The sequence below is a fragment of the Stegastes partitus genome, unplaced genomic scaffold (genome assembly GCF_000690725.1).
Source record: "Stegastes partitus isolate 25-593 unplaced genomic scaffold, Stegastes_partitus-1.0.2 Scaffold1746, whole genome shotgun sequence".
Classification (NCBI taxonomy): domain Eukaryota; kingdom Metazoa; phylum Chordata; class Actinopteri; family Pomacentridae; genus Stegastes; species Stegastes partitus.
Window position 1 is genome coordinate 30,698 of NW_007579477.1, and position 27,213 is coordinate 57,910.

The following is a 27,213-nucleotide window of genomic DNA, read 5'->3' on the forward strand; positions in this document are numbered from 1 at the left end:
TTACAGTTAACATGCTCAGACTTTTAAAGTTGGATTTTATTAGATGATTATCTGTAATTTCACAAAACTGTTAAAAATCTGTAAAATATTAGAAAATTGTTCTAAAATTTACACTCAAAAACTTTTATTTCTCACAGTGCAGATACAATAAACTTGATTTTGTAACTTTATCAGGAGGTTTCTACAATTCTACAATTTAATTTTTGGACAAAAAAGTGATCTGAATGCATAAAAACAGCTGCGTTAGTCTAAACATATGATCCCTTTTTTTTTAATCTCCTCAGTAAACTCAGAGAAGCTGATCAGCTGCAAGAACCAAAAAGTTAAAGATGTTTAGCCTGATATGTTCACATCTGCAACCACATAGTTGCTTAAAATGTTTCCACAAAACCCAGAAAGAGAAGTCCAGTTTTACAAAAACTTCCTCCACCATCATCACCTGCACTGACGTTTCTTTCTCAAAATGTAGTTTTCTAACCATTTAAACAGGCGTCTTGGCTCCATCTTGTTCATTCCGTGGCTCTTTTGTATCTGTGTGATTCAGACTAAGGAGGAAGCAGCCTGAGGTTCTGGCTGGGGGGAGGTTGGGCTGTGTGCAGAGAAATCGCCGCGCAGCTTTTATTTTGAAAGCAGGCTGTATTTATGCTGCGACTTGAAATTGACTGGAAGGAGCTGCAGGCCAGCCTGTTGCGCACTTGGCGGCACGCACAGACGGCGCACCGCAGCTCCGTGGATGGACGGAGCCACTAATGGACTTCTGCTAATTACATTTAGAGGCGCGTCTACGGCTGGATTCCTATCTGATCCTATCTTATCCCCCAATTTCACACGGGCTCCTTTCCAGCGCCGCATCTGAGCAGATCCAGACTTTTACGCAGCGTGGAGCGCTGCGCCAAGGGACGCTCGAGGTGCGTGTGTACATACGTGTTTGCTTATTTTTTTTTATTTGGGAGGAAGGATATTGAGGACAAGTCCTGTTTGAGGATCCGGACTTGGTTTTGGGGCTTAAGGTTAAAATTAAATGTGGTGATTCAGGTCAGATTAAGAGTCCAGGCACTGCCAATGTTGCGTTGTTCACGCGAAGTTTGACCATTTATGCGCTCTTGGGTACAAAACAGCTCGTTCTTCATGCACAGGTGTGTCTGTGTGACTCCGTGTCCCAGCATGTGCTCGTGCGCGCAGCTGTGCCTTTTATTCCTCCAGGAACACTTTCACTTTCGTCAGGTGTGTAAAATGTGTAACCTATTGCTCAAGCGGCTCGTCCCTTTTGGCAGAGCAGAGCGACAGTATTGGCCCCGCTGACAGAACTCCACGGCTCAGGCTGCATGCGGTTATGCAACCGGTAGCAAAAAAAGTTTGGAGCAGATCACGGACTCTAGGTGTGACTTATTGATCTCAGATGGGTGATCACCAGAGGAGCGCAGCCAGGCTGAATAAAGAGTTCCAACACGGCAGCAGCCTGAGTGAAAAACTGGCACAAGTTCCGAATGAAAAAGAAGTTAGGCTCCGACTTACTGGTATCCCCACGAGGTCTGCTGTAAATCTACTGGAAACTGGAGGGTTCTTTAAAATAACTGGAAGTACTTCAGGCACTTAGCACGTGTCCAACATGCTCCTCTGACCCCCTTTTTTTTGTAATCCGGCTGAATGAATGTTTTTCTTGGCCAGTGCAACTGAAATAAGTGGTTTTGCTTTATTGTTTGCTTTGCTCCAGCGCACTGTGACCGTCAGCCTGCAGGGCCTCCGGCTGCTGCTGCTGCTGCTGCTGCTGCAGGCTGTGCAGTAGCTGCAGATGTCTTCTAACATTTGATCAGTTTACAGGCTTTCTGCCACCTGCAGCTACTGAGGCTGACTTTACATTTGCAACCAGAGATTTTTCTTTAGCCCAGTAGTTTTTTGTTTTGTTTTTGAGAGATGTGGAGAAAATGTAGGATGAAAAAAAAACCTCCAAACATAGAACAGAGAGACAGAAGAGAAAAGCTGTGGTGAGTCAACATCAAGCAATGTGTGTGTGTGTGCTGCTCTTCGGTCTTTGTGAGGACCAGTCTGAGGCTGATGATTCCTTTTGCTCACATTCTGACAGATATGTAGTTTTTTTTTTCCAGGGTCAATGCCAATAATGAGGATGTTTGGATCTGATGCACATTTGCAGAAAAAATGAAAATCTTGATGTTAGAATTTAGAATAACACAAACTAACCAAACTTTTTACATGTGTTCAGTTATAAGACACCTCTTGAGTGTGCTTTTCATCTTTTACCTGCTTTAGCATTTCTTATCTTTTTTTTTGACTTGTGAATTTGCCCAGTTTTACTTGTGACATGCAGCCAATCAGGTGGCGCTGTGGGCGGGACATTGTTGAGATCACAGAGTGGTTGCTATAGATAGAGATGTGGCTGTATCAGAGCCAAAGTAGCACACTTTAAAATATATTATTTCATCAAAAATCAGTTAAAAAATACTGATAATTAATTTAAAAAATGGTGAATACCGATTCTGATAATCAGTCAGGCAGCGAATTGGGTTTCGCATCTTCACCGGTTGTAGAGTTGGGATGAGGTTTAATGTTGGATAATGTGAAGGTGGAGGATAAATCCTCAAAGCTCAGACTGTTCAACAGATAAGATGAAGGACAGGAAGAGAATAGAGAAGTTTCTGAGGGAACCCTGAATGCAGCTTTTGTATCTCATTACTTGTTTAGGTTTAAAGGTTTCAAAGTTCAGGTTTTGTGTCTACAGTAGTGGAGAGCAGCCGATCATATGTTCATATCTGCAACACAGCATCAGAAGAAGTAATAATAAAAGAAATGCTCAGATTTGACCCTCAGAATCAGGAAAGAAATGTCCAATTATCTCAGATTTTTAAATAATTTGTTGATATTATTGACCTTGTGTATGTCTCCTAGCTCAAGTCTCTGTGCCACGTCTTTCCAAATTAACCGTTTTTTACTTTTAGGTATTGAGAAATTCACACAAGTTCGAGGTCATGGCCCATCGCCACCTCGTGTTAATGTTTCAACCGGGTGTCAGTATGTCAGTTAAAATATAAAGAAACAACCGAAAACTCACTTTATTAGCCGTCAAAGTTGCTTTTCTGCTTCACTTCAGAGGAAACCTTTTACATGCACAGTTTATTTTATTAACAAAATCTAATTAACCTTTGGCTGCAGAGTTAAACATTTATTTTAAAAAAAAAGAGAGAAAAAAAGGCTTTCTAAGCCCTCAGTGACCCTCTCTAAGCTGCTGTAATTAACCCGCCTGCACTCTCACAGGAATGACATGAAAAAAAAGGGAAGCTTGTCTTGTAAAAGTGTAATGAATCACTTTATGTCTGGGCTACAGTCTTTATTTCTGGCTTTAGTCTCCCCGCAGCATGCTATAATTACAACCTACACACTGTTCTGTCCATTTTTACTTGCTGTGAAACCAGCAGTGGGGTTCAGTCATTTGTTGATCCTTGCAGCAACATGCTGGCCGTCTGCCACCGTGACTTCACCGCTGCATATTTAAGCAGCAGGGAAGTGGCTGAGTTGGCCGGTTGCTCGCTGAGGTGTGATGTGCAGCTGTGGAGCGCTGCATCACCACACCGATAGAGAGACGGGCCGGAAGATAGAGACAGACGGGGAGGAACGAAAGCGAGAGGTCGAGAAGGGCAGGAGGAAAGAATGACTCACGGTTCAAGCTGTTTATTGTCTCGATAAATACTGCATATGAAGCCAAGAAAACAATTTAGCGTGTTTTCAGTTACACTGTAAAGAAAAGTCCTGTTAAAAAATGGTGACAATGAGGCAACGAGGGAGTCAGAAAAAATCTGTTAAAAAAAAGTAGTGGAATACTGTAACGTTACAAAACTGTGAAAATGGTAGAAAAAATGCAAATATCAATAAAATAATCATATTTTTTAACATATTTAAATCCAGTAAAATGGTGAGATTTTATGTTTAAACGCTGTAAAAGAATGAGTTATCGTTTGTAAAAACATTTTTTTCCTTGTTAACATAAAAATTAGTTCTTTTTTTCACTGTTATTTCACTTGACTTTATCTGAAATTGACCTAAATAGGAAGAATCCGTGAAATAACTGTTAAAAATTAGCTAATATGTGTCATTTTTCTATAAAATAATGGCTAATATCTGTAAAAATGATGTTTCTGCCTAAATAAATGCAGTATAAAATGAAATTTTGTGGTCAAATCCTGTACATGGACAAATTACCATTTCTAAAAATACAGATTATTGACGTGGATATTATGTAAAATTTGGACTGTTTTCCAGTGTCAACATGTAAATTTAAATTTTTTTCCCCCCTCAATAACTTTATCGGCTATTATCTGTAATTTACCTAAACAGGAAAAATCTGTAAAATCAAAATGATTTAACATATAGAATTTTTCTTCAACATATTGGCAAATATCTGTAAAATAATTCGATTTTTTCTGATTCAAACGCAGTAAAAATTGTATGAATTTATGGTTAAGTGTTTTAAATAAACAAATGTTTAATAAATGAACTATTTGTGAAAATACAGATTTGTGATGTAGACGTTAAAAACAATTTTGTTAATTTTTTTTAGGGTTAACATATGAATGACAATTTTTTTTTCTGCGATTTTACGAGTTATGTGTAATTACATTTTTTTTTTTAAAAACATGGGGAAATCTATAAAATAACTATTAAACGTGACTGAACATTTTCAATCCTTAATATTTATGATGTTTTTTAAAGTAACACATTTCTGTAAAATTAATATTCATTTACGATTTAAACAGCAAAAAAATGGTGTAAATTTACAGTCAAATATGCAAATTAATAAATTAGCATTTAGAAAACACTTAAAAATGATTAAAAAACTTACTTTTTTTTTTTTTAGTGTACCTACGGATTTCATAGTTGTTGCCTTCAGTTTGTTATTTTAGTGTTCCTAACAGATCAGTGACATCCTCCACTGATTACACAGATTAGGATGTGTGTTTTCTCCCAAAACATCCTGAGCTTTACCAGAGTTTACAGAAAGCAGGCAGCGAGTGTCTCTGAATCAGATCACGCTGTCTCACTTTCCAATATTCTGCCTTACAAAGATTGGAAACAGCTTTGTAGCGTAAACACGACACTCCAGTAGAACAACAGAACAACCACAGGCCCCTGAAGGACCATTAGCTGAGCTCCGTCTCTCCGGCAGCGTGAACTATATTCACTGGACTTTTATCCTCATTGTCTTCCTCCTTTATGTTTCTTCTGCTGCTTCCTGTGAAGTTGAATTGTGTCTGTATTAGGAGTACATTGGCTACTTATACTGCGTTTTGTATATGATGATGGTTTCCAGAGTCCAGAGCTGTGGTAGTTCAGCTGGGTTTCTCATTAATATCTAATTAAATATTAGTGCTAGCCATAAACTGTATATAAAAGATGGATGAAGCAACAGTGCCTCCATGTATTGCTTCATAAACAACCGTTTTACAGCCTCAAGTTTGGTATTTTGCTGTCGCCATCTTGCTTCTTTGAAACCAGGCGTGTGGAAACTACAGCTGCCTTTAAACCTGCTTTATCGTCCATTTTACTCTAAATGGAGCCGTAATTTACTAAATAAACACCATGCCGTATTGAAGGAGACTTTAAACCACTGATTGAGACCATAAACTCATTTGGTTAATGTTTATTGTGGTGATAAATCAAGAGAGAAGTCGGGTAATTTTCTCTGTACAATCTGACTTTTTCAACCAGAGGAGGCGCCCCCTGCTGGCCGGTAGAAAGAATGCAGCTTTGAGCCACTTTGCTTCGCTTTTCAGATCCAGCGGCTTCATCCTATTTTTGCAAAGTCTGTAGCTTTGTCAGAGGTTACAGGTGACCCACAGAGCTCCTTCTAATCCACTGTGTTGATAAGATGTGCGTCAACTCTGCAATAATGCTGCAAAATGATGACTTGGGAACATATTTTCACTGTAAATGCATATGTGACTGTTCTCAGTGCATATAATTCATATAAAAAGGGATTTACTGATTAAATGTCTCACATATCGTACTGTTTTTGGTTAGAAAAACAGTTTGCAATGCAGTGGTGCGCCTTTAGAACTGCTCGGGTTTAGTATGGAAAAACTAAACAAATCACATCACTGCTCCATCCCTCTGAACAAACACATTTAAAAGGGAAGTTATCTTTAAAATACAGTCAAAATGACAACATTAATCAGAGTCAAAAGCCTTTCAACTCATCTGTGATGTGCCTTTATGTCCTACAATGATCAAAATCTAAGCCGAAAATATAATATTTCAACATATCTTATTTGAAAATCTTCCAAATCTGAACTGTATAAACAAGATTCTGTAAAAAACAAAAAATTCTGTGCTCCTCACCACAACTATAAATCCAGTTGTGACTCATCTGCAACCAACAGTCATGTGACAAATATTCAGGGACTTTCTGGCTGAACAGTGTTTAGAAGCGAGCTGATAGAAGACAAGTGTTGAAATATGTGGAGTATAAGGAGCCACCATTCAGATGCACCGTGTACATCTTCAAATAATCCCAAAAATTAATTGCATCTTTTCTTTTTAAATAGTTAGTGGCATTATAACGAGTCCACAGAGTTTTTTTTTGTTCCTTCTACTTCTAGCTGTGGTTGTGCATGTTTCCACAGAGGCTTTATATTGCAAAATGCAAACAGCCCGGGATTCAGAGGGTTAAAAATGTAGACAGCGCGTACACGAATGTCCACCTGGACAGTACAGCTGCTTCCATCGCCGGCATCTCTTCTATGTGCTCTTGACGTATAACTGACGTGTACATCAGAGCGAGAACAGAGCAGCTGACGGGGAGCTCCATGTGAGCGTGTCATCACTACTCCAGCGCTGCGTTCAGAACAGCGAGCTCAAGGTTCACCCTGAAAGTGAGTGATATTGTAATTGCGTTTCAACATGTGGGAGATGTTTCGCAATGTTTCTGTGATTGATGAGCTTGTGGAAGGACCCTGGGGAGTCCTGAGTGTAGAAAGCCAAGCTACCGTGCGCTGCTGCAGCTCCGATACCGCACCGAGTTGTTGGTCTGTCAGGTTGAATTGTTTTACAGCAGTAAATCACCGTGCTTTATTGGTTCCTCGCTGAAATATCTCAACAAATACTGGATGAGTTGCGAAGAAACGTTTTGACATAAATCCTGAAGACTCTTTTTTTTCAGTGTCACCAACAGCCTCTGTGATATATGTACCTCCAAATCTAACATGTTTTGGCACAAAATGCAGTTGAGACATTCATGTCAGTTCGCCAAAGGAGGAAATGTAATCTCCTGCATGAGTGTTATCTTCAAGTCAAAAGTTGATCCTGTTGAACCTCCAGCGGTTTGGCCTCATTTTTCACTGCAGTAAAAAAAATCCTGTAAGACCAAAGTTTAATTTTGGTGAGTATTTCTTTTTCAGACATTGAAAAACCTGCTGTCAACGTGTGCAGTGTTTGTCCCAGTGTCCACAAGGTAAATGGGATGTAGCACTTATTCAACTAATTTACAGCTTACATGATGGATTTGTTTCCATCCCTGTCTGCTCTGTGTAAATCCAGCCCAGTTATGTCGAAAGGTCTCTGAATTTATGTGTCCTCGCTGTTGGTCGAAGCTGCCTCACTGATGGCTTCATGATTGTGCCGAGGAGCTCAGAATTTTTTGGTTTTTACAGAATCAGTTTAGAGCAAATGGTTTATTTTGGGTGATTTTTTACACGAGACAGTTTTGATGTTTAGAAGTTTGGATTTAGATCATTTTCCTGACAAAAATCATCTAAAAAAAAAAAGAATTTTGCAGATTTTTTGGGGTTCAAAGGGTTAATTTGTTCATTTCTTTGCTTTTTTTAAAAAACTAAATACCTGTGAAACTAATGACATTCCCATCAGTCTTAGCCGTCCTTCATCACGTTGTCATCGCTGTGCTAGTAGTAGCGTGTTGCTGATGTTATCAATTAGGTCACAGCGTCACTGCTGGCGTATCTGTCGGCACATTGACGCTGAAAAAGACGTCAAAGTGAAAGAATCACTGCAAAGTCCCTGTAATTTATGTATTTGTGGTATCTTTGGTTGCCATCGCAGGCTTGAGCCTTTGGTTTGAGCAAGTTTGCACATCTGGAAACTGCATTTTTCGAGTAAATCATTCAGAACTGCTTCATATGAATTCATACCAGAACTGTTAGAAAATCGCATTTTGTAGAATCGTGGACTCTCACCTCTTCAGTCCAGAGCTGCATCATCAGCCCCGCCTGTGTAGTCGGACCGAAACTTTGGCGTCACTGTCTCTTTGGACAGCAGATCTTCTCCCAAGTGTCAGGGCTTGAACTGATCCCAAAGATGCTTCTGCTAAAAACGAGGCTGACTTTTATTTTCCCCTGAAAGAGTCTTTTTCTCTTGTTCCAAATACAACATCCTTTGTGATTCAGAGCTGTAAAACCAAAAAGCATGTAAGCGATAAAGGGGACAAAACTCTTCAGGAGTGCTATAATTCATTGCCGGTGTCCTAATTTGAAACATCTCTCAGACATATGTAATTATAGCAGTTTGTGCTTAACAGAACCAGATGTCAACAGTGACATGACTCCTAACTGATTGCATGCAGGGCAGACTTACCGCTGGAAGCACGAGGGATTTGGCAATTACAGTGACTATCGTGTTTCAGTTACAGTCACGGGCAACATGAAATATCAGTGGAAGGGGTCATAGTTTATACCTGGATATATAATTCAACAAAGGATTAGCAGGGGGAGACTGGATTTATGGTTTTAACTTCCCCCAACTCTACTTTTACATCTTTTTGGTTCATTTTTATTCGTTTTTTGTGATTGCTGTAAGTATTTTTCAGTTCACTGCTTGTTAACCTGCCTGCACCGAATGATAAAAGCCTTTTGTGTTATGATACAGACACAGTAGTTTGATGGGTAACGATTGAACTGTTGTGAATTACTGCAGTATTTTGGCAGTTATCCTGCTGTTATTTCATGTAATTTGTACTACTTTACTGAAAATTTCTCTCCCTTTCGGGACCATCTGATGCAAAACGTGCCATTTGGTCATTAGCTGGGTGATCACATTGTAAAACAAACCAGAGACTGACCCTCCGACCTTTAAATCAACCTCCCCTGGACAGCCTGACCTGTCAGACAAACAGGTTGTCAAACACGATTCCTAATTATGTTCCTCAAAAAATGTACCTATTAGCTGGTTCGTCAGTTTTGAACTTGAGTCGTTGGTAACCGGATTTGCTTTTTTTTCCTCCATTTCATGCCGCTGCAACTCTGCAAACTGAACATATGCTGCTTTTTAACTGCCCGTCAGAAGAAAAAACAAGCAATCTGCGGAGGCTCTTTAACGTCTTCATGAGCATGTTTCACATTTTTGTGACCTTTTCTACACTAAACATGTCTGCGAGTTTACAGCCAGCTGGTAGGGTCCATGTTTAGAATCAAAATGCTGCCAGACTAACTCTGCTGCCAATCACACTGTCTTTTTATTTGCTACTGGGTAATGAAGCGGCTTACGGCCCCGTTAAATGACATTAAATAGCATGTGCGGACTCGTTAAGCTAAATAGATAAAAGATGTTGAACTTCAGAATTACATGTTTGCTGCAGACGTCAGTTGTTAGCTGTTGAGCTCGCTGTAGCTCGAGCAGCGTGGGATGTGATGGAAAGAGTGAAATAAAAAGTGACATGATGTTGTAAAAAAAATGCCTTTATCAGATAAGAAGTTAAACTAAAACACGGAGGAGGAACCTTGGCTGGGAGGTTTGAGGAGTTGTTTTGAAAGGTTTCAAAAGCTTTAATCAAAATCGCTTTATTCTGTTTTTCCCTGGGACAAAAATTTGTCGACTTTTCGGCTGAACTGCAGGCTGTGTTTACTCGGCGACCACATCGGTATCGGCCGATATTGGTGTTTTTTCCCATGTATCGTATCGGGCCAATGAACAAATCTAGCTGATGTGAAAAACCGATGATTGTCTAACATCAGCGGCTTCGTCTCTACATTTGATATTGATGCTATTTCACAGATGTCTTTACTTAAACGGTCCTGGACTTAAATATGTTAAAATACGTTTAAATATGTTTTAGTTTTGCTATGTAATAAAGTATACTATGTGGTCTAATTTGGGCTTATTTTAAATAGTTTTCACGTTCTCACAGTGCTTACTTTTCAGTGTGAATAAAAATTGAATATCGACATTGATGATATCGGTTATCGGCGATATCAGAAATCTTAATATCGGATATCAGTATCGGCCAGAAATTTTAATATCAAGCATCACTAATTGAGATATTAACAAAATGTAAGTAGTTAAGTATCTATCGCATGTAGAGTCGATATTTTTAACACCCGTGGGCACTTGGAGCCCAAAAGTTAGGAACTTTTGTGCTGAACTGCAGGCAGTGTTTGCACAGAGCAGATAGGAGACTAGTATGTAAACAAATTAAAAATGCATACAAAGCAGTAACATATCTATAGTATGTAGACCCCCCATTTCCCCAGTTATTGGTAACAGCTGTGGGCAAAAACAAGATAGAAGAATTTCATGTTCTGTTTTTGCGTTATCTTCTCGTCATGGTTGTGCTGACACACAGGAAACTGTTTGGCAGTCAGAGGGTTAATAATAATCATCAGTTTTTATAATAATATTCAAAATACTGTCATAAATAGACATATTACTGTAAGTTCTTCATACTTATTGCTTGTTTATTTATCTGACGTTGAGCATATAATAGCCACATGTAACATATGGTTGAATTTATTAAGATTAAGACATTAAGATTTAATGTAATAACAGCCGTTCTTACATCTATTTAAAGTGATAAATTACTCGTGTGAACAAGTCAATGTTTCTGTTTTCATCCGGCCCTGAATATGTCCAACTACAACCCTGAGCAGAAGAGTGTTTCGCATCCTAATGCTGCTGAGATTAACAATATTAACAATAATAACTCTCTATATGGGGCGACTGTGCCTCAGGTGGTAGTCGGTCAATGATCAGAAGGTCGGCAGTTCGATTCCACCCTGTACCCTGTGTCATGGTCGCTGTGTCCTTGGGCAAGACACTTCACCCACCTGGCCATGCCTCTGTCAGTCTACCCCAGGGCAGCTGAGGCTACAGCTCCCACCACCTGAATGTGCGTGAATGAATAATGGACAGTGTGAAGCGTCTTTGAGTTACTCTTTGAATTAGAAAAGCACCATATTAATCTGATCAATCATTAATTATGATATGTGCTTAGGACCTGAAGTATGATAAATGAGTGGCTGTGACTAATGAGCAGAAGCATGACGAGACCAAACAACTTGTCCTTTGACCCGAGACGACTTTGTCAAAGATAAGAAAACAACATTGTGTCTCCTGCAGTGAATACGTCATCACAGCTGTCTGGGTCGGTGGAAAAGAAAGTGATTCTATACTTACTATATGTATTACTAGTTATATGTTTAATTTGTCTCCACACAAATATTCCTTGAATATTTGTCATTTCACTGGTGGTTGCAGCTGTGTTGTATCACGACGTGCAGAATCTTTACATTTTCCTACAATCTAGTTTGAACAAACGTTTATTTCTGGCAATTTTTTAGACAAGACTTTTAAAGTAGTTTGATGAAATGTCACGATTTTGGTCTTAGAGTTGATTATTAATCAAGACGAAACTGAAAGAAAGCTGAAAATGCAAAAAAAAATTCCTGTTTTTGCAGTTTCTGGCTCTGATAAATAATTGTATTTTGGTGATTTAAAAACAACAACAACAACAAAAACATGCTTTTAAATCACTGGTGGGTTTTGGGCTTCAGAGGGTTATTAAATGCTTGGAGATCGAATTTAATAAAGCGACAGGATTGACCAGTAACTGTTACTGGATTGCAAATCAGGTGTTTGTGAGAATCAGAAACAATCAGATGTCAGGTTGATCTAAAGTTTAGACCTGTTTTTTTCTTTCTTTCTAACCAAAATGAACATTAAGCAGGAACAAAACCAGTTTGTATTCCTCAGTGCTGCTCTCCATTGTTACTCAAGTCTTTGTCGCCTTTATTGATTGATTTATTGTTGGATGTTTATCTCAGAGTTTGTTGTTTTACAACACATTTTAATACGTGTGTTGCCTCCTTGACTTCTTTTTGAGCCCAATCCTCAGATCACGATTTCAGTTTGTCCAAAACATGAAGTACCTGCAGAACTCTTTCCCACCAACTGCAGCTGCACTCCGTGTTCAGCACTAATCAGCGCGTACTAATATGCTAACACACTAACTAAGCTGAGATGGTAAACATGATGCTAAACATCAGCATTAGCAGCGTTAGCTCTGTCATGTGAGCGTGCTGCAGTCAGCATTTAGCTCAAAGCGTCACAGTGCAGCGGTAAAGCCTCGTAGAGACGCTGTGCACATCACAGCAGTGCAATGCTTCCCGATGAACAGTCAGTCTTTCTTTTCTTTTACTGAAATATTGCAGGTTTCATCTTTTAAGACAACACTGTCTGCTTGCAGCAACCACAATCTCAAGCGTTTTGTATAAACACCTTTTTATTGATCTAAGTTAATGAGCGCAACAAAACAGTTTTGCATTCCAGCTGATTGCCAGATTTCTTCCCCCCTCTGTTTGATTGGTTGCCAGTTTTCCTTTCTGGTATGTTGACTCATTTGATTTCTTTGTGTTAATTTCCTGTTTTCAGATTGTCCAAAGCACGGAGCTACGAAAGCTTCAACAGCCATAAAAGCCTCTTCGAGAGATGCTCAACGGCGCAAAGAGCTGAAGCCTGGCCGACCCATGCGCATCCCTGTGCACTCACACACCAAAGAGTTTCAGACACCAGTGTTGCAGCAGTGAGTCTGTGTGTGGTTTCTGTATACACACCGTGCTGAGTTTGAAGCACTGTGGCGTCGAGGACTTAAGCCAGAGAGTATGATTCAACTGTCCACCTCAGTCTGCCTGCTGGGAGGTAAGAAACATCCGCATGTGTCTGTGCATCGGCGTTTTTCAGCTGTTTTTTTTTTGTCCCAGTGTCAAAAAATGAAACGTCTGTGTGCACAGGTTACTCACAACTACATCTGAAACGAGTGAAGTATATTTCAAGATCGTTTGAGAAATAATGAAACTGAAAGAGTGAAAAAAGGACAAAGCTCTGACTCACCTGATTTCCATACAGTGAAAACAAAAGTTTCCCTACTCTTGTAATGACCGTATGTATCATGGCAGTGTTGAGACTCCTACAACTCAGAACTTTCTATGATGGAATCACTGAAACACACAATAAAACGATCACGCATTCTTGGTTCCTGACTTGAAAAATCATGGAGAACCTGCGGACTTTTGTCAGAAAGTCAACAGATTTAGTTCATCTGCACCAATTCTGTCAAGAGGAGGCTCAAAGATACAACCAGAAGCGCCTCACTGAGGTGAAAATGGCCACTTTTAACCAAATACTAGCAGTGCTGTATGTATATTTGTGACCCAGCAGATTTTCTCGTATTTCTAAAAGACCTGCATTGAATCTATGAAATGGCCAAAATGTGAGATTGTTTTTTTTATGACGAAGACGCGTGTGTCTCAGTGATTTCATTCTGGACAGTTCAGAGGTATGGGAGTTACTGGAAACTCGAGACTGCCGTGATACACGTGGTCTTTACAAGTGTTTGGAAACTTTTGATCATGACTGTAAATAGGGATGCTTTTGATCTTATATGTTGGCAGAAAAGTCCAGCGCGAGATGCATCTAAGGAGCCGTCAGCTATAGCGAAACTCACACCTAGCCTCATTATTTTGTTTAATAATGTGGTTTTACACTAGAAAATTGGGAACCTGTCCTTTAACTCCAGTAACACCAGTTAGGGAGACTGAACATAATTACACATCTGGGCTTTTACAGTTGCTAACAGGAGGTATGAGGCCTGTTCCGTCGCAGCGTGAAGCCCTGCAGCCACCTGCAGGCAACAGGAGGGATGCGTGTGTTTGTTGCTGTACGCACGCAGCATCTAATGTGTGGTTGATTAGGTTTTGCACGACCGGCAGCTGTTGTAAAATAGCCACACACACTTCTTCTTCAGACTAGACAGTGCAGCATCTATAGCCTCATCTTCCTATCATCTGATATCCACAGACTTGCTGACGAGCCACTGAGCAGTTCACACAAATGAGTTTGCTTCAATCTGCTGGTGATAGTTTCGGTCTGACTTGAGAGGATGTGATTTGTCTGGTCGGTGGCTCAGACTAGCAGACTATCACTTTATCAGTTTTGGCAGCAGTTGTGCAAACACACTCGGATACTTTTGCAACAGCTCAGTTTCATTGCAAGAACTGAAGCTCGAAGTCTTTAGAGGCCCTGAAAGCACTGTCTGTGTACTCACGTCTAATCCTCTGAACTCTGAGCAGTTTCATCGCATTTTTTATTCACTGCGAGGTCATTTGTCACTGTGATCTAAAGTTCATGCACCTCTATGGAAACAGAAGATAGAAGTAGAGAGAGCTCATTGTCTTCTGTGCAGCATAACAAAGTTAGAATACAATGTATCGGTGAGAATTAAAGAAAAATCAAAAGTTGAATTTATTTCATTGTTTATTTTACATTTTTTAGAAATGAAATCAGCATTTCTTACATTTTCCAGGTGTCCACAGGTGTTACAAATATTAGGGGGAAAAAAAGTGACCCTGGATGTTCTAGATATGCTACTCCTTAAATTCAATTTATTTTCTTACATGCCACACTAAAAACTACAGCAGACACTCAGCTGATAAGTCTCTGAATTTCTCTCTGGTGACTCTTTGTCCCAGTTCTCTGTTGCACCGAGGAGCACAGAATTATTAGTTTATGACACAATCCTGTTAGAGCCAAAGGATTATTTCTGGCAAGGGTCATTTTGATGAAGTGTCACGATTTTAGGCTTAGACTTGATGACATTTACTGGCAGAGTTTGCACACTTTTATGGCTCTGATAAATGGTGTAGAGTTTTTGAAGACAACGTGCCTTTGAAACCTGCTGATGAAACTTGTTTGTTGGAATTTTCATCTGCGTCTTTTGCTGTTTCTGCGCAGACGTTGAGTCGGTCACCGTTTAATGCACTCAGCGCTCTGATTCCCTCAAAAATAGCTGCTTTATTTATTAGTTTGTTATTGATCTGTAAAACCAGACCTGTGTGTCTTGCATGGACGACTGTATTACTCCTTTAATGTTCTGGTCATGTGTGAGTCTGCTCTGGCGTAGGGAGAAGCAGGTGTATTCAGATTTATGCTCCTGGATTCATCGTCTGCCAGCGACCCAGCGGTGGCGGCAATGATGTCAGTGTGTGTGTGTCTGATGGTGCCCATTTGTGCCCCCAGTGTTTACACTTGAATTGGTGTAATTTAACAGAATTACAAGAGTTTCCACTGCTGGAAGCTGCATGCTGTTTCAGGGAATTCAGAGCATTTGTTCGTGTTCAGACCACAACAATCACCACTTTAGAACCCTTTAAGGTGGAAAAAAAATGCAGCTTTTCAAGCGTCGGTACTTCACAGTGGAAGTGAAAAACTGCTGTCTGCTTCCTGACAATTTAACCTCCGAGAGAATAAAAGGAACCGTGTTTTTGTTGTAATCAGAGTTACACATCCTACACCGCGATGAAAACAGAAGATGTTTGCGCCGCCTCACGTCTGCCTCGATTTCCTGCCTCGGAGAGCTGCCGGTAGTGAGGTGTTTGTTAGTGCCCCGGAGACGAACGCAGACTTATTATTATCAGCTTCCAGCTTTTACTGCTTATATGAATACACAGTGAAAAAAAGATCCTTTTTTAAAAGTTTTAAACAGTTTTTTTTTTTTAAATTTACTCTTATTTCTGGGATTTTTTTTTAAAGTGTAGAAGATACCTCAAAGTACCTTTGCAACTGTCCAATTGGGAGGCACGACTCCATGATTAATCCATGTTACAGGATCGTACTTCATTGCTACTTGCTGGTCTGTCAGCTCTGTTGCACTAAAAATGAAAGACGATGACGTGAAGTTAAACATGGCAACGAAGCAAAGGAAGAACCCGCAACATGTCACGTGGATCTGAGCTGCTTTGCTTAAAACTGCAGGATGGGACAAGGACCATGGTGGAGGTCTGTGCTCTCTGAGTCTCCCACTTAGCTAGAACTGTGGTCAATGAGTTTATTTCTATTGATACAGATGTATTGACTCGTGGGGAGTTTTATTTTTTTACTACATCAGACGTTCAGCAGGGTCTCCACCTTTGCATCGCTGCCCTGGTCAAGGTTGCTCTATACGTGATCAATAGCCGCTGCATTCTTTGTAATCGCAGCGCATTCCCACCTTCACCATGGGCCTGTGAGTCCGTGCCTCCTGCTGGCTCGCTGCATCAACTGTCCTCCTCGTCATCATAAATAAAGCAGAAAAGACCAGGACCCATTTATCCTGGTGTGGTTTAAGGAGTGAACCTTAATGTGACAGTGATTTCTCTGCGAGGAAATTAACCAAGAGTCATAAATTACTGACAAATTACGAGCTGTTCTCCCTCTGAATCTCCAGGTTGCAGCTGAATGCCACCAGGCACGCAAGCGCTCATCAGAATACCGTTTTACACACCAAGTGTTGCTTTGGAAGCCTTTGCACGAGGAGGAGCTCCACAGGTGCAGCCTCTTCATTTGTCAGTGAAATGACACGAAGAAGCCTTGAGCTTCCTGCTAGCAGCTCGGTTTTTGACAGTTTCTGCATTCTAGCGGGTCAATAAGACCATTAAGTAGTCAAACATTCAATTTGTAGTTGCTTGAGAATAAATAGCGCTGAGACAGCTGAGAAGATGAAGAGAGACGACCGATGACTGCAGGCTGACAAACTCTGTCTGTACTATTAAAATAACAAACTTTGCCTCAGGATGACGGAGTGATATCGGGTCGACTGAGCAACTTTGTTCTCACACTTCAAGGCGCTTATCAGTCACGTCAATCTAATCTTTTCACACCTTCAAGAAAACTGTCTTTGCAGCTCTTGTGGTTGAAAACGGTGATTTAATCATTTGCTCTTGTTATTCAGTGCATGCAGTGATCACACAGTTTAGTTTTTTTTTTTTTAGTGCTCAGTGCACATGTTACAGATGCAGAAACAAAACAAGGCAGTGTTTAGTGGGAAATGGACTGTTGCCTCCCAGAACCACATCTGTTTCTGGTGCCGCTTTGGCCACTTTATTATTAACAGGAGCAATCTGTGAGCGAAGCTACAGACGTAAAGCAAACGTGCTTTAAGTGTAATCCCACTTCTTTAATTAAACACCTTTTCGGCGAATAAATTAGCATAAAAACTGAAATAGAAAAAGTGGTAAATCTGTTTGCATTTACCTGTAAATGAATGACTTTGGAAGGCAGGAGGACACACATTGATAAATCTGCAGTCTTTAATGAAAAAAAGTTCCATTAAACATCACATCCATTGTTTTTATTTTGGTTAAATCACCTGCAAATGAGGCCGAGCTGCTGCGAAATGAACTAAACAGCATGCTGGCTGTGACCTCCCTTCCCATATGTGTGCATTGTGTGTTTATGTGCACAATGATGGATGAAGTATGTGAAATAACAGCACTGAGTTCTTTTAACTTATCCGGCTTCTTATGCACAAACTTTATCAACATACTGAAGTCTGGGAAGCAAGACTTCATCCTGGATGTGAAAACAAAACCGCATGTGCAAACTGTCCTCTGTAAACCGGTCAAATTCTGTATACTTGCTACTGGACATAAATTCAATTTAAATATATTCTGACAATAACAACTGGCATTTCAAGTCCAAAAGCAAAACCGGTTGGTGAAACTGTTCCTCATAACGATCTGTTAGCTGTAAAGTCTGTTGCAAATGTGGCTCAGACTACCTGCATGGATTATGCTGGGATGTGGCACAGTAACTAGTAACACTGCAGTCATATTAAAATCATCATATGCAGATATAGAGGTAGATAAATAAAGGTGAGGTCTAACTGTGAAGCTGTATTCAGGGCTGCAGCATCCTTAAGCAAAGCAGGTGTTCCCCAGAGCTCCAGTAGCTGCCATCCCGGCTCTGCTCGTTGACAGCACTCTGTTCTTGGTACCTTTTAGCAAGATGGAAACTTGCAAATATAAACCTTTTCCTCATGCATGTCCTGATTATATACTGATTCACAACGTTTAAGCACGATGATGACAAGTTTAAGAGGGCAAAAACATTACATTTACTGCATTTTAGCCAGCGTCAGTGGTTTGCTTTTTGAGGAATTAAGTAACCTGGATGTATGAAAACACCTGGATAACATCCAAGTACTGCTTTAATTGAGCACAAAGACACAACGGGAGGGAAAGAGAAAGTGACTGTAGGCAGGGAAGGCTTGGAGGCAGAAGCTGAAGCCAAGCCAAGTACCTGCAATCATTGGTGCAACCCAAAGGGAAATATGGTTAACCTTCATCCAACCCTGTCGCTGACATAAAAGCTCCCACAATCGCTGGCTTTAAAAGCATCCTGACAGACTAATATGAAAAGAAGCTTCTTTTTTTAATCAGGGATAAAGTAAGAGGAAGTCTGGATTTCCAAATCATCAGGGTGAGGGTTTTTCTTTTTCTTCACAATTACAAGATACTCAGTTTGATCCAAGCGCTTCTACTTTCAGTAACTACATCGGACAATTAATGTTATTTTGTTTGGAGCATCTTCAGACTGAAGCGCTTCAGCTGCTAGAAATAAGACATTTTAACATTTTAATTCAGCCTCTTCACAGATGATTGACTTGACACTTCAGGTTACTTCAAACACGGTCGGGCATCTGTTCTACATTTGCTTCAGATGTTTGTTGTAATATTACAGTATTCTGGTGGCGACTGAGAATAATACCATAAGCTGTTTTCATGGTAGGCACTATTTTATTTTATATATATATATATATATATATATATATATATATATATATATATATGTTATTATAATGTATTATTCTAGTGTTGTTTTTTGCAAAATAATAACATTTAATTGTAGCATTGTATTTTAAGCTCAATCAAAATGAGACACTGATGGCTGGATGGCAGAAGGAATAATCTTCTGTACAGGCAACAAAAGGTGTGTTGCAATAGAAAGAAGCAGAGGTGTAATCAAGGCCACAAATTGCTGTTTAGATCTTCCTTAACCACAGCACTTACCATAAAAATGCAACCTGCTCTGGTTTACTGTGCTCCACTTCCTGTATGTCCGGACAGTGCTCTGTTTTGATTGGCTAATGGGTGTCTGGTGGGAGGGTTTAGAGATCAGGGGCAGAGGTAAGAGGACAAAGGTGTGCACGGAAGATGCAAAGAGAGAGATTCAAAAGTGAACTACAGTACGTATTTTAATCTTGTTGTAGTCGTGAAGTCAGAGCAAAACTCTAAAGGTTCACATTTTTAAGTCTGTCAGAATCTATAAAGCTCCAGGATGCAATCAAGAAGCCACAGTTTCAGGGACTATTCAGCTGAACTGCAGGCTGGCTGAGCAGAACGGAGACAAACATGAAAACAAATTAAAACTATAAGTTGTAAAATATCTGTAGCGTCAATATTTTTTCCTCTGTTGGTAAAACCCTTGGAAATGTTACACATGTTGACTCCAGTTTTTTCTTAATTTTTTGTAAAAGAAAAAACAAATTCTTTTTATTTTTTTTTATTTTTATGGCATTATAACTTTGTTATACTACACAAAAGGCATTTCTGAGTTCTCTCTACTTCTAGTCATGGTTGTTCTGTTTCGTTAGAGGTGCAGGACTTTAACCTGCAGTAAAAAATTAGCCCACAGTGAGCAAAAAACACCCAGAAACTGCTGAAGTCTCAGTCAGGTGTCCACATCAACACAGAAACAGGTTTTGCTCAGTTTATCTAAAAAATACTATCAACACGTTGGTCAGACAAATGGATATGAGTTAGTATTAGAGTATTTTAAGTAAAAAAATTAAGGAACTTTAGACCAAAAAGACATAACCTATGAAAAATATTCACTTAATTCAACATATTCCGTTGGTTGAAGCCTCATATCAACTTTTCGTAAACTTTTGAATTAATTTCAACAAAGTGTGAACTTTGTCTCTGACTCTGTCTTTTGGCTCTGACATTACCTGAAGCTTTTTGAAGAAATGAAATGATAATTCATAGGTTGAATGAATTTATGAATACCTGAAGGTTCCCCAAATGTGCATTTTGATGGGCTGAGCATTGTCTCGTTGTGTCCCCTTATGGTGCATCCTTTCTAAAGAGCAGCACAGTCGATGCTGATGTTGGACCCATATGCAGGTCAACTGGGTGTAAAATAATAAGGATTGAACACTTGACACAAGTCTAAACATATCGTGCACGCTCAAGAGGAGCTCATGAAGGACAAACCAGTGGTTCCGTAGTTTATTCTATGCTACTTCAAGATGAGGTCCAACAGTTATATTCCAACTGACTCCCTTAATGTGGCCATCAGTGTGGGAAGTTTTTGGGTCAGCGGAGCCTCTTACCCAGGAATGCTTTATCATGTTAATACACAAACCACTCTGTCGGAAGAATCAAGAGTTTGTGGCTTGCAAATGTAAATGTCCACTAATGGAATCCGTGTGTTTTACGTGTAGGTTGCGGCTCATCTGCACTGAATGCATGGGAATATAAAGCAGTTATTAAAGACAAACGGCTTTGCTTTGGCTTTATTTTTGCCATTTGATGTTTGTTAAAGTATTAACATTAGATTCATCAGATATTTGTTTCACACAACAAACTGTGGACCCTTCTTTAAATGAGCGCCCTTATGTGTTCACTGCACTCCAAAGAAACGTGACCACGGGAAGTTCAACGTGCCGATTACGTGAACCCGAATGTGTTGGTCTCTGAGTTGTCATGTCCGGGAGGTTTGTCCAGCGTGTTTCCCTGCCTCCTCCTTAAAATGTGCCGTGAAGGGATCCAGCTGTGCAACAGGATAAGTGGGAGTAGAAGTGTTCTGAATGCGGGATGTCATTGTTAACATTGTCATTGCTAACGACGGGGTTAACGCAGTTGTTTGAGAACACGTTACGCAGCCTGTAGCGTCAGATTTATTAACGTTCAAGGGCTTGTGGAGGCATGAGTTGACTTGACTTTAGGTGCTGGCAGATTGTTGATGTGTACTGTATGTCACGGCATCCAGTTACAACGGATGAGACAGCATACAGTACATGCATTGCATTGTAAGCGGCCTAATGTGGACGTTTGCATTGAACGCTTTAAGTAATCTCAGCTGTGCGCCACATCAGTGTCACATTACTGAATGTATTTATATGCACTTCACTTTCATGCCACAAAAAAAAAAAAACACGCTGCAGATTTATTGTGTGTGCTGGTGTACTGAATGTGGATAAAGAAAAGTAAGCTCTGAGTGTTACATGTACGTTTAGGGATATGCTGCATAATGTCTTAGTTATCTGATATGATTTCAAAGTGTGTTCTACTCTCACCTTGTCAGTGTGCTTGTTCTGCAGCTGAGCTATGGAAGGCATTATTGTGCAGAGGTGCTGGCAGACAAAAGGGCTGCAGAACTACACATATGGGAGCTGGTTTTTATTTTTTTTTGTGAAGTTTCTCGACAGTTTCCCCCTACTTCTATCCTGTCCACTGTAAAAAACATGCAATTTGGCAAACACTTAGCAAATCCTGATATCATGACGTAGCATATTAATAACACAGCGTGTCACTTTGCGGCTAATCATTACATGTTTTGGGGATTTTTGCCCGTCATTTCCTGTCTGTATCCAGAGCAACCTTCTCCTGACATTTACTGCATTAAAATGACATGTCAAAAGCTTAAAATGACATGACATATTTACTGTATCTGAACGAGCATGCTATTTATGATATCTCATTGCCTGACCTGACATATTTAGATTGATTTATGTCATACACAAGTGAGAACACCCCTGTGCAATATCACTCAAAAGTCAAAAGATTCCAAATCATGTGAGAGCTGTGATGTTCCTAAGTGGAACAGTACAGTACTTCTTCATAGTACATGTCTGTAAAGATTCTCAGCCATCCAGGTCATAGTTATTCTCGTAGTTTAATCGTAGCACCTGGACTAACTTATCATAAGTATGTGGAACTCCCAACTAATCAGTCAGAACTGATGAAGCCTCTTGGATGAGAGGTGAAACGTCTTCATGAAACTCAAGCAAGTCCAGTTGCTACGATTAAACTACGAGAATTCCTCATAGTACGAGGTGTGTCACAAAGGTTCCAGGACTGGTGTCACAAAAGATATATTTCAAATACAAACTACGAGTTTTCCCCTTCAGACGATCAACCAGCACGTCTACAAAGAGATCCTGCGGCGTTTGCTTCATTCAGTGCGTGAGAAGTGGCGAGAGTTGTGGCAGGACACGTCGTGGCTGCTTCACCATGACAACGAGCATTTGACAGTTCCCGGCTGAGAAGAACATCGCCGTGCTGGAGCAGCCTCCCTACTCACCCTACCTGACTCCGAGGGATTTTTTTTCCTCTTTTCCCCAAGCTCAAGGGGGTCATCAAGGGGACCTGTTTTGAAGACGTGGACGACATCAAGATGGAGCTGCGAAGCATCCCGGAAGAATCCTTACAGGAGAGCATGGCGGTGTGAAGGCAGAGAAGGCTGGGAAAGTGTGTTAGACTCCAGGGGGATTACTTTGACGGAGAAAACTTGTAGTTTGGATTTGAAATATATCTTTTGTGACACCAGTCCTGGAACTTTTCTGTGACACCTCGTAACAATCGGAAAACAAAAAGAAACAATATATTACTTTTGCTGCCCCAAAGCGGAAATTCAGGGAAGCAAAAGTGAAAACTGACTGTGTCTGTCTGCATGTCTGCATCATGGCTCCACATAGAAAAGGCCTGAGGAACTAAAAAGTCTGATTGTGAGGCTTCCCAAAGATGGAAAAGGATACAGGAAGATCCTGGTCATAAAAACCAGCGTGAAGAACATTGCATAAAATCAGCCTCCAGCAGCGTCCAAAATTCTTCTCTGCTTGCTCCTGGGCATCATAATGCAAGATGAAGCTTGAAAAGGAACCTCATGCATCCTGTTGGCATCCTGTCGGTTAGATGAGGCAGATACATTGGTATGGCTCAGAAGGGGCCCAGCATGCATGGCAGGAATCTGGCCTAGGCTGCCACACTGACTGCATCGTCCTGACAGTGAAGCACGATTCACTGTGATTCGGGGGCTGCATGTGTGCAAAAGGTGTTGCAGGAGATGACAGGAGATGGATGCTTGTGGATATTTCAAAACGCTGGCTGACGAGATGACTACCAGCTTGCAGAACTTGGCAGAAGAGGCAAAATTCCAGCATGATAACAATCCAGAGCACACTGCCAAAATCACACGAAAGCTTCTGAAGATGAAAAAAGACATGTCTGTGACCTAGTAAAGTGTGTTGCCTGACTTGAATCCAAAAGAAAACCTCAGGGGGGGTTATGTAGAGTAAGGTAGAGCAGCAACTCCTCCGACGAAGAACAGCTGAAAATAATGGAAGAATATCTCAGAGTATCTACAGAACCCCTCAGATGTTGCTGTACTTTGTATTTTGTGCTCACATATTGAACTACAATGGCAAACACGTTCAAAACTATTCCTGCTAAACATCAGCATAGTATTTTTACTGTTAGCATTTAGCTCATACTGCCACTGTGGCTTTTGGCTGGCTGTTAGTGTTGCACTGTGATTGTTGCCACGTGTGTTGAAGTTATTGTGCTCCAGGGAGCAAAGTACAGCGCTGCATAACGTACAGTAACTGCAGGCGACCACACACTGGTTGCAGTGGGTTGTATAATCCATGTTTAGTTTCTGCTCTATCTATCACCGTGAGAAAAACCTGTTTTGACCAACTGCTGTGTTTCGGGTGCAATCTGAACCAGCGGAGTGAAACAGACTGAAAATCTTTGCCTCAACTGGCAAATGCACAAACTAAAAATGAAATGAATCTGCTACACAGCACAAAGAAATGCGATCAGTCCCACACACAGAGACACTCAGTCACAGGCAGTTGGTTGTGTACACTGCAAACATGTGTTGACCTGTAGGTTCAGATTTTACCATGAGGCAGGTACACCATGTGTGAATCTTTCACCTGTACAGTCAGTTTGTTATTCTCACTAACAGATTAGAAATCTCGGTATGTGTGTCAGTCAGTCAGTCTGTTATTCGCTTTTCTCGACATCCGTGAAGCAGATCTCAATCTGACTTTAGCTGGAAAAACGAGGAAGTGCAGCGTTGAGTTTGAAGTTGTTTGGATGAGCGGTCTTCAAATGAAAAACGAGCTAAACGGCTGTGGCGACTCAGTGGTGTAACGACATCATCAATGACGACAACGGTGGCTCTGATCCCCCCAGAGACCAAACTTCAGCTCAAAAAATCCCACAATCAACTCAAGACAGCGACCAACAATGTGAGACTCTGTAATCACTGCTGCAACAGAACTTGAAGTGAAAGCATCACAGAGGGCTTTGTGTACCATCCTTTTTAGGAGGCAGGCCATTAGGATTATCAGCACTGTTCTGTTAGTTGTATTCACTTAAATTGCTATTCTATATGCTTCTTTATCATGCACCAAGTCATTCCTGCACCCCTGCAATGCCTCGTCTCACTTTGTTACTCAGCTTTTTTATATTTTCTGTTTACTTTAAGCACAGCCGTGTGTGAGTAAGAAAATGACTGAAACGGTTACAGACTGTTGCTGCAGTCTGTAAATCATTTTACTGATGCAAAAGTGCATTTGCTGTTGATTATCTAAACTGCATAGTACTCCATGAAATGATTCCACGTCATAACAGTTTTCAATTTTAAGTGAAGTACTTCAGTAAAAATATAATGCTTCCCCACTGCAAGGGGTGCTTTGACATACAGTGTGAATAAAAATGCTTTTAACCGCAATAATGAAGTGCACAGTGAGTGACGGGGATATCTGTATCAGATGTCTGATTTTACCAGAACCGATAGAGTTCCAGAGGCACAGCTGTGACTGCTCAACCAAAAACTAATGGCCGCTCTTCCGTGTGTGGCTCGAGCACGCTTGGAGCTACAGTAATGTGTGCGCAGATCTGACAGTTTCTTTCTGTGCTCCTTAAACTGAAAGACTTCCAGATGGCGCAGCAGCACTTTCACTTACCTCCCTGTGAGGAAGAAAACCGGCAGCAGCATGTTGGCTTTAGCATGTGACACACACGAGTGGAGTCAATTCAAGAAGACAAACAGTTCTTCTTGTTTAGTGCGAAACAGTCAGTGGTAGTTTTGATTCCATTTCCCACTCTGACATGAAAGTAAGTTAGCATTTATTTATTTGTGAAATGAACAACAGGGATGTCAAAACAGCAGACGTTTGGTTGTTGGTACCAATACTAAATTTGATATCCAAAGACTGACTCAATCAGGTATATCAATTCTGCTGCACACACAAAATGCTAACACGTGCACAAAATGGATGGATGTCTACCATTCTCCTTTGTGAACGTCGTGCTTTGAATGTTACCGCCACAGATTGTCAGTGTCACAAACAATTCTGGCAGCATTTTGGAACGTAGATTTTTGGATTTTTCACAGCATGTTGTTGAAATTAAACCATGATTCTTGGTGTGGGTGTTTTTTGTCTGGTTTTTCTACGAGTCATTACAGACCTCCTCCTGCACCAACACTCCAAACACTGCTGTAGTATTCAAGCATCTCCAGTGCCAGGCAACTTGCATCTGCAGGAACTCTGGGTAGACATGTGGTGGCCTTGTAATTGGCCCTTTTAGCCTTTCTGTTTCCACTTTGGCGTAGGATATGACAACTCTGATTGTTTCGTCAACTCCAAATGTGCCCAACAACAACAAACAGTAGTTACAGCTGTAGTTCTACGAGTACTTCGGAAACAGAACAATGGAGGATTTGTTGTGTTGAACTTTATGGAGGCGATACATTGAAGATGGTGATGTTAGAAAGGAAAAGACACCAAGACGGCAGAAAAATGGCATTTGTTTTCCTCTCCGATGTTAGCCAATCAGCATCAAGCCCCACACAGCAGCATTCCAGGACCTCTTAGTAATATCCAACCTGGATTAGGTACTTCTTCTTGAACATGGCCCTGAAAGACCACTACTGGGGGAGTTCTTGCATGTCAGAACATGGACAAAGGCATTGGGCCCTGGAGTGGTCTGCAAGTTCCTGCAGTGGAAAACAGACCTATGGTAGCTCTGATAGGACTGGAAAACCATCATGTAGGCAGAATTTTTGCATCAACTCAGAATTGCAATCTGAAGCAATGCATAGACCATAAATTAGGATATAGTTCATTTGATGCAACAGATCAAGGACTGAAGTGTTGTCAGTAGTTTTACAAATGAATGCCATCCACTTTTTGGCCGTATCTTACGTGGTCATGCTCAATCGCAGATTTTAAACCCAGTGAATACTGAACTGTAGCTTGACTTACATTGGAAATCCGATCACAATTGCAAAAACTGCAACTCAATATTTTCTCTTTCAGCACCACTTGGTACCAAAGTGTCTGTAACATCCCTGTTACCCAGGGATTTTCAATGTGAAAGTCTGTAGCATTTGTAGCTGAAATGTTTAAATTAGCTTGATTGAGCTGTTGTTGCTGCTGTTTTGTTGTTGTTTTTTTGGTTGAATGAAAAAAGAGATCATATATATAACTCTGAACTTTGAGTCCAACAGATGTATTGAGTTCATGGTGCAGTAGGTTGGATGGCGTGTGTGCTACAGCTGTGGCTCAGGGGAAGTCCTGTCTAGTCGAAGTTCCTGAGTGATTCATCTTGTGGTGAAGCAAGATTTCAAAACAAATCAACGGTCGTAAAAGATTTGTAGCTACTGTGAAGAAAATTTATCTCTACAGTGGAATGTTTTTTTTCAGGATAACAAGCTGCAGGTGAAAAGTTTCTTCTTTTTTTTTAAATGAGCCTTGAGCAGGTGGGAAGTAGTTTAAGAGAATTTACATTATATATCAGTGATTTGTCCATGTGCTGAAGTCAAGTGTTGCATCACCTTTTGATCTTTGCTCCTGTGAAAAATAACCTTTTTTCTAGTTCCACTTTACAAAATCCGAACCATTCCCACTCAACAAAAACAGTGGTTTTTCGGCATTCCATGTTTTCTTTTCTGTCTGTTTTAGTCACATGACACACCCAGAAGTTAGTACTTGATCGCATAACCATTGTTTCTGATGACTGCGTCTTGGCATGCTCTCCAGCAGCTTCTGACATTGTTCTGCTGTCACAGCAGCCCATTCCAAATTCA

General features: G+C 40.5%; 1 protein-coding gene across 2 annotated transcripts in view; it reads left to right on the top strand.

Moving 5' to 3' along the window:
* The first annotated feature begins 685 nt into the window (after positions 1 to 685).
* The window catches only part of il34 (interleukin 34), a 61,617-nt gene continuing 35,089 nt past the window's right edge, over positions 686 to 27,213 (top strand). For both annotated transcript variants that reach the window (XM_008302003.1, XM_008302002.1), the window contains exons 1-2: positions 686 to 908; positions 12,664 to 12,930. In XM_008302003.1, the coding sequence (XP_008300225.1) occupies positions 12,894 to 12,930 (37 nt within the window). In that variant the 5' untranslated portion in view covers positions 686 to 908; positions 12,664 to 12,893. The remainder of the gene's footprint in view (positions 909 to 12,663; positions 12,931 to 27,213) is intronic.